Genomic DNA, 12,737 nt, shown 5'->3' with positions numbered 1-12,737 from the left:
CACCTGAAGGCAGGAGCCGGCACCTCTGGCCGGGGGCCTGGGGAGAGACCTGCCGCCGTCCTGGGCACACACACTAACCCTCCCTTCCCGACCCAGAGCACCCGCGGCCCAGGAGGCACCCCGGGAGGAAGGGGGGGACGCAGCCCCCGAGGCCTCCTCTTCCCCGCGCTCCCAGCCCCGGAGCCCACACGACTCTTACCAGTTGGATTCTTGCCGACGCGCGCGTGACTTCGGCAGCACGGAGTAACAAGGAGTTGATTTTACTCTTGCCCCACCCCCCCCCTTCATTGTAGGAGCATCAGCCGGGAGGCTGGCGGTGCCATCTTATGCAGGAGCTTCAGCAATGGTGCTACCGAGTATTGATTTAACCACTCGTGTACTCTTACGTTATGAAATCCGCCACTGTGCACCCACCACCTGCCCTGCTTTGCAGCCATCCCTCCCGGGGCCTCCGCGGGGCCGTGCTGGGGGGACACAGTGGGATGGCCCCGGTTCACCCCCCGGCCCAGCAGAGGGGCAGCCCTGGCTCAACCCTTCCTCACTTCTTTTTCTTCTAAGCCTTCAAGTGTGGCCGGTGCTCCCGAGGGCAGGGAGGGGACACCAGGCACCTCAGCCCCACCTGGGCACACCTAGTGACCCAGTCGGATGTATCAGGCAGACCTTCAGCCTCCTAAAGGTGTACCTGCTTTCTACAAAAAAAACAAAACACAAGGAAAAAAAACAAAACACCAAAAACCAAAACTGTTCCAAGGCTTATTTTAACAAAAAAAAAAAAAAAAAAAAAAACTATTATATAATCAAGTCTTTTTTTACTTCGTGGATTGGGTGACCGCGGAGCCGAGCGGGTCACGGTGAGCAAATGGTTTCAGAGGAAAGTTCTGTAGCCTGGAAGCCTAACACTGGAATAACCCCCTGCTAGTCTTGGGATAGAAAAAGGAGCTCGGACTTTGTGACTTGTCTGAAGATAGAAAGGACAGAACAACAGGAGTGGAGGTGACACTGAACAAGCCAGTGAACAACCAATAGATCAACCTGTTCTTAAGCAAAAATGAGTAAAACCAACTCATGGTACACGTGACATAACCGGGACCTTCAGTGACCTGGGAAGCAGCCGCCTATGCCCACAGGGAGCAATAAAAGCCCGTTCTGTAAAGTTTGGGTAGAGAAGTTGGACACATTTGACAAAAAAAAAAAAAAAAAAAAAAAAAAAAAGGTGAAAACAGGTGAGCAAGTTTTATTTCATCTCAGGGAGAGATTTTACGTAAGCTGGGGCCATAACTGCAGTTTTACACAGCCTGATTTCCGTGTTCTTGTCTCTGAGCATCCCACCCCCAGCAGGGCAGGAAGGCGATGACCGGGGCAGACCCAGCGCCGCGTCGCCCGGACACGGAGCCTTTGTCACGGCAATAAAGAGAGAGGCCCCCTTCACTAGTGCCCGTCAGGGAGGGGACAAAGCCCCACGCCCTCGTGTCCCACCGCCCACTCACAGCACAAGGGAGGGTCTCGCGCAGCAGGCGGGCGGCGCGGGGAGGACGGATTTTAACACCACATCCTGTTTTATGCAACATAGCAAGAGTAACTCTTAGTGTAGTGGTTCCTACCTCAGCCCGTAGTTCATGGTGTCTCTATGCAGTGCGTGGCAAGTCCCAAACCTGCCGTTTCTCACCCCGGGCTGACGCTGCTGTGTTCCCTCCTCCTCGCCCCGTGTGCCGCGTGGTCCCAACAGCAGAGGCCCCAGCCCCCCGGCGTGGGACCCCGACCCTTCGCCATCAGCTTCTCTAGAGTAGCGACCAGCACCAGCCCCACTTCACCTCTGCAGTTCCCACCCAGCGTTTTACTGCAAAACCACGAGAACTGGTGATTTTTTCATGGTCTGTTTTTTCCTGTACGTTCCATCTTACGTCTCGTGTTTCACGACCCGTTAGTTTTACCTTGTCTTTATATTAAAATGTTGTTTCCATAGGTTCTTGTATCAGAACAAGAAGAAACTCTCACACTAGCGTACTGCATCTCTAAGCAGTAGATGGTAAAATACCTGAAAATGTGAATTTCTTAGTTTTCATAAAGGAAAAAACCCTAGAAATTAACCTTTCATGTGCCAAATACTGTAAGTTACATTTTTTCCTTCGACATGTACCTTTTTCTACATATTCAATACCTTAGTTAGCATAAAATCATTGGTGCCATGAAAAGTATTTTTAAATTTAAATAAATATTTAAATATCATGAAAACCAGAGTTGGTTGTGAGGTTTGTTCTGCACTTACTGTGCCAGTACCAATTTTTCACTTGAGGAAAAAAACGACCAGCCAAACCCAGCTCAAAGCCCACAAGGAATTTGGCTTTTCAGTTGCCCACACACCAAAGTTCTGAGAAACCCCTCCAGTCCCACTGATCCAACATTTCTTCTCCTTTTGAAAAACCCCTCCAGTCTTGGGGAAAAACATCTCTTCTGGTACAAACTGCCTCTTGTAGCAGGATGAGTATATATGTGGGGTTTTTTTCTAATTAAGAGAATGTCAAAGGTGGTTTAGAAGATTTATTTTAGAACCTTTAAAGTACACTTCTGCCCTGAGGAAGGGCAGTTAGCTCAGGGACAGCTCAGGAGGGATTAAACAAATGTAATGCAAAAAGCCAAATCTAAGCCACCTTTTTTTATTCTTTGAACACATGAAGGCGGCCACTGGAGTTGCCACCCACTAGAATGTTCCTACTGGGGTGAAGAACATTAATGGAGCACACAGAACTAAGACAGTCAATGTTATAGAAAGAGTGCAACAACTTCCCAGTGTCTTGGAAGACTTCTATTTGCCTCGGACGTGCCATGCTGCCCACCACGAAGCAGTCCTCCTGCTTAGGGTCCCATATTGCCCTGAACCTGGTTAACCAGCGTCCCGTGTTGTTGTTGTGTCTTCAGAGAAACAAAGAGAGAAAGAGAGAGAGAAAAATACTGGATTCAGTAAGAGGAACGTTTCTATCACCATCTATGTCATATTTCATCGTCCTTGCCTGCTGAACCATCAGCCCCATTGCCCACTGGAGCCATCCCACTGCTTGGCTCCACCCAGTGCATCCCTGTCCTGTGCTGGGGGGATGGGACAGAGACATGTAATGGAGCAAGAAGATACTGCAGAGGGTGATTTGGCAGAAGTGGTTAGTGCACAAAGCAGGTCTGCTTCATGGCTGCAAACATGCATCAAGCCTTTTGATAAACTGCAAGCTAAGAGTTCTCAGTCCCTGGGGCAGCTCCAGCATCTTCACAAACCAGCCCTGACAGTGACTTGCCCTCCTGGAGCACCAAGGTGTCCTACAGCTGTGGAGACTTGACCCAAGCCCATGTGCTTTACTGTTCAGAAGTAACCTTTGCTATTTAAACAATGCACCAGGAAAATAATTTCCAAACAAAACACACGTCAGAAGTCCCAGACCAGCCTGCTCCAGATGCACAGGAAGGCAATTCCAGCTGCCCTACATGCTTCCCCCACCCAAAACAGGACACGTGGGTCCTGCAGCCCCTGCACCCCCCTCCCTCAGGCCACAGGAGCAGGACAGTCCCAGCAAGCTGCCCTCTGCTCTGGGGGGGTTCAGCTTACCTGACAGTGCTGAGAACTGGGACTGTCGGTGCCAAAGAGGTGGTGTCATAGACCCTGTAACACGAAGTGTGAGTTAGCACAGTCTGTGTGACACAGGCAGCCCTGTCCTCACACAGCACAGACCAGCACAGGCTGCAGGGCAGTAACCAACAGCACACACACCCAGCATTCCAACTGCAGTTATTACATTTGTTTTTTAAATTGGATTTGCTTTTAGCTACAACTGCAGCTCATCCTCCCTTAAAGCTGTTAGAGAAGGATGGCCAGGCCCAACGAGGGGCTCATCCAGGCCCTTGGTTTTTGTAAAAAACAACAGTACCTCTATTTTACTGTTCAGTGTTCAATACTCTTCAGCAAAGCAAGAATTAGGAAAAAAATCCACCACCACTCCCCCCCCAAGTAATGAAAAGCAATATTAAAAATGCCAATGCAAGTAAATCTTTATCACTTTTTAAAAAAAGTGAAGACAGGGAGTTCTCAATGGTGGGCAATGCAGATAGGAAATAATAATAATAAAAAAAATACCAGTGACATTTTTCATACAATTATTCCTTTCCCAAGGCCTCACCTCAGCTTATCATCAGCACACACTGTCACTACCCTGCTCCCAGTCACTGGGGAGAAATAGGCAGAAGCAACACTTTTGGTGTGTCCGTTCAGAGAGCTCACAGGCTGGTTCCCCTGGGGCTTCAGGTATCGAACGTCAAAGACACAAACATCCCTGCAACACAGACCACACAGAGCACTTGACAAGGTGACAGTTAAATCATTATCCTCCATTTGCCAAAACCACTCAAGAGACACAGGTTTTATGTGAGCTGCCCTCAGAGCCTCACATCAGCAGTGCATGTCCACGTGGATGGCCAGTGGCTCCACAGGGTTTGGAGAGCACCAACACCAGCCCCAACCAACAGCTCAGGAAATCCCACTGAGCTGCCACAGGGACCCTTTTGGACCCACTACCAAAAGGTGAAGGGAAGTCAAAGTGTATCACACCTTTAATCCTTCTAAGGACTAAAAACTTGCTTTCCAAGAAGATGAAGAAAGCTTTGACTCTACAGTGGGGCTGACAATTTCTCTGCCTCATCAACAGCAGCCCCTGCCCTCCAGATGTGCAGAGCTGACCCCACTCTCTGCCTCATCAACAGCAGCCCCTGCCCTCAGTGCAGAGCTGACCCCAGACACAGAGTAACTGCCCTTCCTGTTGAGCTACGTACACTGAGCCAGCAGCAAGGACATACTGCCTGTTCACTGGGTGAACATGGACTGTCCTGGTTCTTTTGAAGCCAATGTCTGCAGAAAGCTCTGAAGACGTCCCTGGGGTCCGTCTGTCCACCAGGGAGACGTTGCCATTCCAGTGTCCTACAACTGCAGTGGAGGCACTGTCTTCCAGGAAGTCAAAGGAAGAGAACTCTTCTTCACTTCTGTATATCTGAGCACAGGAAAGGTCAAATGTAACCAGAATATTCAATAAAATGCAGAGTTATTCACAACACCCAAAACACTCCACAGACTGTACATTTCAGGCTTTCCCTTCTGAATATACAAAACCCACTCATGAAGCCTAATGAGCTATCCACACAGGCAACCCTTCTGTACAACTGCTGTGCTTTCCACAGGGGACATCATTACCCATCCCAAACAGCCTGTCAACAGCATTCTCTGAACTCCCTGTCAGACCCTTACAAGACACCATCACCTGTAGGTTCCAGTGGCTGTTACCCCCAGCAAGGGTCACTGACCATGTCCATTTCTCCACTGCTACAGGCACCTTTGGTCAGGTATAGAAACATGAAGTTGGCTTCCTATCATTTGGGAGATGAGAGCTGGGATCTCAACCCATCTTATCCCACAGCAATTTCCCCCCAAAGCAGCAATTAGTCACAAGTATAATAATGCTGCAGGGACACATCCATGTTCTGTGTCTCTGGGGGTGCAGACTCTCCCCACAAGCAGCTGTGCTCTTTCCAAAGTCAGCAATGCTCCTGGAGGTACCTCAAGGTAAATGGGGCAGAACAACCTCTCTCTTCCTCCAGCCTCCAAAGAGACTTTCTTGCAAGCACTCATCTCCAAGAGCAAGCCCCTGGGTCCTTCCTGGCCCCTTGACCAACCAACTGCAGATACTTCCCAAGTCTCTGGTCTGCCTGCAACCCCACCAAAAAGACAGTGCCTCTAGGGACTGGGGGAAAAAAGAAAAAGCTTTAAACTGTTTCAGTTTATTACATCTGCCAGTGTTGGAAAGCTGATCAACGCAGATGCATCTCTCAAATAACAAGCAATCAAAGCAAGCACCATGAACCAGCACAGATAAGCTGCCTGGCTCCCCATGAAGACAGCCAAAGCACTTTGCTCACTTGAAGCCTGAGAAAGCCAAGTCAGCTCACACTTCATGTTGGTTTACAATGTTTATTTGGATGTCGTGGGGTTTTTTCCTAAGATTTAGTTCTTTAAGTTGCTCACTTGTCATTGTTAAAAGGTACTGCTTTTGAAAAGAGGCAGATATTGCTTAAGTACAGAGATACAAAACTAAATTCAGTAATTGCAACTGCAAGAAAACTGGGAGTGCCCAAGCTGCTGCTGTGTTTTTCTGACTAGGATGCATCTCCATATTTTGATGACATTAATTAGAGATTACTTTGTGTTCCTTGTAGAAACAGAACCTCAAACTTCCTTGATAACCAAACACCCAACAAATAACAAGTTGGGTTCAGGGAGACAAAGCCTTGGCAGCCAAGCACACCAAGAGCTCCCCACAGGAGCACTCACCTCGTCAAAGACAGCCCTGGTGACATCTCCACAGCGCAGCACGTCGTGGCTGAGGGACAGCAAGTGAGCAGGATTGGATGGAGAAAAATGCATGCAGCTGACAGAGTGGTTGTGTGGGACAAAGGTGTGGGCTCCTTCTGCAGACACACAGCTCTGCAAAGCAACAGAAACTGAGTGGGCACACGTGCTAATCACTGAGGTTATTTCAATCGGTTCCTGCAACCTGCAAAGTCACGTCTCTTGATTTTTTTCTCATGTTCTCAGTCTGCTCTGCTCACTGCCCAGAGGAGGCAGCAGGGTGCTTGATGGGTGGAGACATCAGGCTGGGTAACAGGCAGCAAGGCTGCCTGGGGCACTGCCCAGGCCAACATCTTACTGGAGGACAGGAGTTCCTCCTCAGTCCCTCCTCCTGGACCCCTCAAGCCAGCACTGCCAGGCCAAGGCCTCCCTCCAGCTGCCCCCTGCTCTGCTGTACCAGGGATTTGGCTCAAAACAGCATGAGGAGTTTGCTCTCAGCTTCAGAACTCCTAGTCAGGAGAAGCTGCCATTTCCTGCTGCAATTTAAGTGCACTGTGACTGCAGCCACCAGTGCTGCACCTGGACACAGACACCTGGCTCTTCTCTGACAGAAATGGTTTCTCAGGTACCACAGCTCAGCACCCAGTGAGGCCCAAAGTGTGTGTGTGTGCAACATTTACATCAAAACATGTACATATCAGGTTGCTCAGAACTCAGACTAAACCACAGTGACCCCAACAGAAATTCAAACATAATCCCCCGTTGTCATCTCTTCTGATTTTGGCATCATTCAAGCTCCATTATTTTAAAAGAAAATGAACAGATAATTTTGGAACAAGTACCAGTTAATTCCACAAAGACTACTCTGCTCACAGTCTTGGCCAAGTCCAGCTCACTTCAGGAAAATGAAAAAGGGAGGATAAAAGGGAAAATAAAAGCTTTAACAGTTCTAGGTTTTCACTGAACTGCCCTTGCAAGGCCACAGAAAAACTGCAGCACTTGAGGCCTCAGAGTCCCCATCACCAGATCACAGCCCCTGCCAGGCCCAGCTGCACACCCAGAACTTTCTCAGCTGCACACAGCAGTTTAAACTTCTTTATAGCTGACTACAGTCTTGGAGCTGAGTTGAGCTGATCAGTTTCCTGAAGCTGTTGAAGCAGAAACAACTTGAGAGGTTAATGGCATTGTGAAAATGAGAAGAAAATCCACATCTATGGGGATCTGAAGCAGCTGGTTGGGCTGAGGTGGGATCAAAGCAGAGGGCACGGGGGGGGCTACAGAGATGTCAGTCAAGGCCACCAATAAAGATTCTTGCTGCAGGAGTAATTAAAGCAATTAAAAACCAACAGTGAGACTATCTGCAAAGCCCTCTAAAGCTTCCAAAGCCCCAAATGCCAAGTGATTTTTCCAAGGCAATGTGTGTGCCAGCACACATACTGGTAGGACAATCTTATCTCTGTCATCTGGAAACACAGTGACTCAAGTGTAGCTACCCCAAATCTGTACAAACTCAATAAACAAACAGTTCATTTCCCCTCAGTCTCCAAAGCCCAGCCCTGCTATCACTACTGTAACTAGATCCTGGATCTCTCAATGGTGAACTGCAGTTTTAACCCTCACTGATAATAACACTTCAGCTACTGACCCATTTTCTTCCACTCTCCCCCCAAAATCCCCAGTGCAACCTTTTTTCCCTTTAGACCTGGGCTTACCAAGGACCAGACAGACCTTCTCACCTGGTGAGCACCAATTCAACAGACACCCCCGTGTTACCCACAAGAAGGGGAACAGCACAGAACACCATGCAGAGCCTGACAAAGTGACACTCCAGCCTGTGCCCCACCTATGCCCACCCCGCAGCCTACAGCTCTGCAGGTGAAGAGCAGACTGGCACTCACCACGTTCCAGAGCCCGACCTGCCCCAGCTTGTCCCCAGCAGCCACGAGGATGCTGCTCTCCGAAGGGTGGATGGCCATGGAGCACACCCGGTACTTCACCACCTTCTTCACGTTCTCCTCGCTGATGACCATGCTGCTCAGGCTGTCTTGGTATCTAGACAACATCATTCAAACGTTAGCTCCTCGAGGGAGAAGCAGAACCAGGCAGTTCCCAGTTTTTAACTCTGTCTTCTGCTCACCTTTTCATGTCACTCGTGCGCTTCTCAGCATCACCCACTTTCATCTGCAGACAGGCAAAAAAAGCAGAATTCGATTGCTCAGAACTTAACCCAAATTACCTTAGAAAAAAAATAATTAATTGTAACTAGTAATACCTCACTGATCTTCATCCATGTTGCCAGTAAGTCCTCTGCCATTTTACTGTTCTCCACCTGATCTTCTGGAACCATCGGCAAAGGTCCGGCTGGAACCTGAGGCTGGAACGACAGCAGCAATTTTCATAGCTCAAAACAACTGAAACCATCAACAGGTGGAACTGTGACTTTCCACACACCAGGTATTCTGAGAAAACATCCCTGATAACACAAGAAATCAACAGAATGACATGAAAGTTTGTCTCAAATCCTATTAAAATATAAACAACTTTACTTTGCACACAGTGGCAACGAGAAAGAGCCACCCTCAGTTCCTTCCTCTCCTTTCTGACACTTCAGCAGGGTTGATCTTCAAGAGCTGTTACAGAGATTCAGCTTTATTCTGCTGCACCATGGAAGATTTAACTTCCCCTCTCTCAGAGCAACAGGATCTTTACTTGTTGCTATATAGCTACTTCAAAAGGTAGTAAATACTTCAAAGAAAAATATACTAGACCAAAAGTTACAGTGAAGTAACATTAGAACGGAGTAATGCAACTCAGAATGTAAAGCTGCTCAAATCTATGGGTTCTTGAAAAACATGTAAAGAAGTTTTACCTCAGGACCTTTCTGCTCATCCCAAACTCCACTATTTACCAACTTGAGCCACAGAACACTGCCTCACTTTCAGGGGAGACCCAGGGAGCCTGATGTTCAAGACATGTGAGGGTGAAGGAATTGACCTTCTCTTGTTGCCTCTGTGTAACCTCCTGAGTGCCTGCAGGTTCTACAATAAGCTCAGCAGTGACAAGGATCATCAGTCCACTTCACCAGCACCATTTTCATGAAGCTGCTGCATACACACACACACACACAAGTCCTCTAACCCTTCCCCATCTTACATATTCCTCTGCTTCTGGCTGGGCAGGCAGCTCTGGCACTGGAATTCCCGAGGGCTCCACCCTCTGCAGGCGCATCGATCTCCGACGCACCGTTTCATCTTCTGCCTTCTTAGGCTTAGCTCTGGAACTATGGAAACATGTCCAAAGCAGGGGGACAGTTAAGGAACAGAAGCCCTCTGCATTTAAGTACAAGAGCAGAGCAGGTTCAGGTGACAGCTCTGGCAGCGTGGCCAGGCTTCCTGATGCACTCCAGGAGGGCTGAGATGGCTTCTGATTGCAGCAAGGAAAGCACTTCTCAGCACTGCTGTTCTTGTGTTGCTTGTAACCTGCCACTTTGCTCCTGAGCCCTCCTTATTTACAATTCATCTTTCCACTCATTCACCTACTCATCTTTTTCTACTTCCTTTCAGTGTGTATCTTACTGTTTTGCACTTAGGCCCATTTTCCTGCTTTGCCTGGCACTGTTTTGGCACTGCCAAGTGTCCTGTCTTCTACACCAACTGGTTATCCTACCACTTGCATCTAGCTCTGCCTCCCTCTTCCTTTCCCACACCTTCTCCTATCATTTGTTTTCATCCTTTAACATTCCTTTCTTGAGCCATCAAGCAAAAATGTCACCAGAAAAAAAGAAATGGCCTTGAAATAGCTGAATGCAAACATCACAAAAATAACAGATTCTGTAATTTGATGAAAAATATATTAATATTGTTGCTTTCTTTCCAAAGGATGGCAGGGCAGAAGCAGTACCCAGAGGAGCTGTTCCCAAATTCACAGTGGAAGACAATCAGCTATTTAGCTTTAGCTTTATAAGGAGACTCCTCACAGGCTCTCCCTCCTGCAGTACCAGGTGTGTGCAGACAGAAGTGCTACCAGAGCTCACAGGCAGGGAGGGAACAGGAACACACATCTCCTATACAGTTACTTTACCTTTTGGTGACATGGGACTGCCTTTTAGTTGCAATTTGATGAAGTCTTGCAGCTGACTTAAAGAGAAAAAATAATGTTAATAAAACAAACGTATAACAAGCATAAAAGATCAACATGTATAAAACAGAATTCTCTAAAGTCTGCAATCATGGTAATTATTCACAACAATAATAAAAAGGGGTTTTTAAGCATCGAGCTGTGTGTTGTGATTGCTTTGCTTCTGTGCACCAGTGAGAATTCCCTGATTCCTGGGAAGGGCATGGAGGAGCACAGCTCAGTGTGTTCTCTCCTTGCAGAACAGACAAAACTCGAGGTGCCAGGCAGCACAGACTGAGCACAGAGGCCTCCACTCAGCATTCTCACCATTTAAAGATGACCAGGAAGGGGTTGGATCTAGATGATCTTTCAGGTCCCTTACAACCCAAACCATTCTATGATTCCATTCATTTGGACTCCAGGGAAGTTCAGACATGTCCAGCTCACCACCAGACACTCCCTGCTCTGCTTCCACTGCAGCCCAAGCTGCACCAACCCTGGCAGGAGATGATTTACCTGCCCCCGGGCTTTGGCAGCCCACACTGGCCAGTGCCAATGGCACCTGGGGTGGCTACAGCTCCTTTTCTAGGCTTCACTACTCTGTGCCAGCGCTGTGGCTGCAACCAGCCTGTCTACTCTCTGCTGACCTCTCCTGGGGGAACTGGGAGAAGAGGAGCTGTTTTCACCCAAGTTTCAGCCTCGGTGGTGAGGAGCTGCACTGCCTGCCAGGCCCAGCCATGCCAACCAGGCCCAACCTGGTACACTGAGCATGCAGACACCCAAAGAGGCAACTCCCCCGGTGCTGCCAGAAAAGGATGTATTATGAATTAAAAATAAAAAATCCAAGAGAATTAGTGCGGAAAGAAGAACAAAGACTCGACTCCACTGTAACCTTCTAGACAACTTCACCAAGATGGGAAGAATTACAACACCTGTGTGTCCACCCAGCCCAGACAGGACATGGGGAGGGACACATGAGGGTCTCCAGCAGTACAACCCCCAGGCTCTGCCCAGGAGCCTCTCCAGCACAGGGCAGTGAGCTGAACCCTCCCACCACCCAAGCCCTGCACTGAGAGAACCACCAACCCGTGGGTCCTGCACCTGAAGAGCTGGGTGGCTCCACTGGGAAGGTGGGAGCACAGGGCACACAGGACACTGCCTGGGCAGCCCCACCTCCACGGGTCACCCAACCCACAGACCACCTGCTGCTGACAGGTCTGCAGTTCAGGGACCACGGGCAGCAGCCTGGTGGGGGCTGCTGGGATGGAACACCCTCTGGAACACCCTTTCTTCACTTCTAAGAAGTTTAACCAATTCCCTCCCCTCTGTGGAAAAAGCAGCACAACCCCACTATTTGTTATCCAGTGGGGGCAGCCCTGATGCCCCAGGAAGACACACCCTTAGGGAAGGGTTTCACCAGGGCTGACAATTATCACTGGAGAGGGAGCATTTTGAGGCCACTCAGGATCTATACACACCTCATGCAGCTTTAAAGCAGCAAAGAATTTAGCATTTTCTGTGATGTTCTTTAGCCTCTTCCTTTCATAAGCTGATAACTGTGAGTATCCATCCTGCAAAAAGAAAAGCAAATTACTCTTCATCTTACAGCTATGGGGCATGCAAGGGATGTCCTGGGAACAGTCTCTAAATTGATCATCTAAATTATTTAAAAATGGCTCAATATACTTGTAAACATACAAACTGGGCTGATCCCAGATCAGTACCAGAACTCATCCAGCCAGGCACCAGTTTGCATTACAAGACTTACTACCAGCATTAATTCTACAGAAAGGGTCAGTCCATCACATGGGACCAAGGCACCCCCTGAAGGGAATCAATAAACACTTTAAAACTTCACCAATACAACAAATACTGCCCACAAATGGAACACACTCTTAGATAATTTTTATCTCCCACAGAGGAGAAGGGGGACAAGTTGAAATGATGATTTAAATATAAATGAACATTGACAAAACTTTCCTATCTCATGGCTGCATCAATCATTAAAAAGGCCTGGAAGGAGATGATCCAAGCACAGCAACGTGCTGATGGGGGGTTACACACTCTGAGAGCAACTCCTTTTTAGTCCTTAAACAAAGTTTTACACTGCGAGAAGCTAAAACAAGCAAAAAGGAGTTACATAAAGGGGGAAAACACTTTCAGACTTGACTTCAGTGTGCCCGGAGAGGCGCTGAGCCCCGCGGGGACTCACCGGGGCCGCGTCCCCCGCATCGCTGCCGTCGCT

At 48.4% G+C, this 12,737-nt stretch overlaps 1 protein-coding gene across 1 annotated transcript in view; it reads right to left on the bottom strand.

The window, feature by feature from the left end:
* Positions 1–2,654: 2,654 nt before the first annotated feature.
* The window catches only part of WDR76 (WD repeat domain 76), an 11,471-nt gene continuing 1,388 nt past the window's right edge, over positions 2,655–12,737 (bottom strand). Inside the window, exons 2-12 of the mRNA XM_010002839.1 lie at positions 11,971–12,063; positions 10,457–10,512; positions 9,530–9,656; positions 8,649–8,750; positions 8,514–8,557; positions 8,275–8,428; positions 6,359–6,511; positions 4,810–5,024; positions 4,161–4,313; positions 3,593–3,646; positions 2,655–2,910 (exon numbers count right to left, since the gene is read on the bottom strand). Of these exons, the coding sequence (XP_010001141.1) occupies positions 2,655–2,910; positions 3,593–3,646; positions 4,161–4,313; positions 4,810–5,024; positions 6,359–6,511; positions 8,275–8,428; positions 8,514–8,557; positions 8,649–8,750; positions 9,530–9,656; positions 10,457–10,512; positions 11,971–12,063 (1,407 nt within the window). The remainder of the gene's footprint in view (positions 2,911–3,592; positions 3,647–4,160; positions 4,314–4,809; positions 5,025–6,358; positions 6,512–8,274; positions 8,429–8,513; positions 8,558–8,648; positions 8,751–9,529; positions 9,657–10,456; positions 10,513–11,970; positions 12,064–12,737) is intronic.

Source organism: Chaetura pelagica, unplaced genomic scaffold (assembly GCF_000747805.2).
Source record: "Chaetura pelagica isolate M959 unplaced genomic scaffold, ChaPel_1.0 scaffold658, whole genome shotgun sequence".
Classification (NCBI taxonomy): domain Eukaryota; kingdom Metazoa; phylum Chordata; class Aves; order Apodiformes; family Apodidae; genus Chaetura; species Chaetura pelagica.
This window is presented reverse-complemented; position numbering and strand designations above follow the sequence as displayed.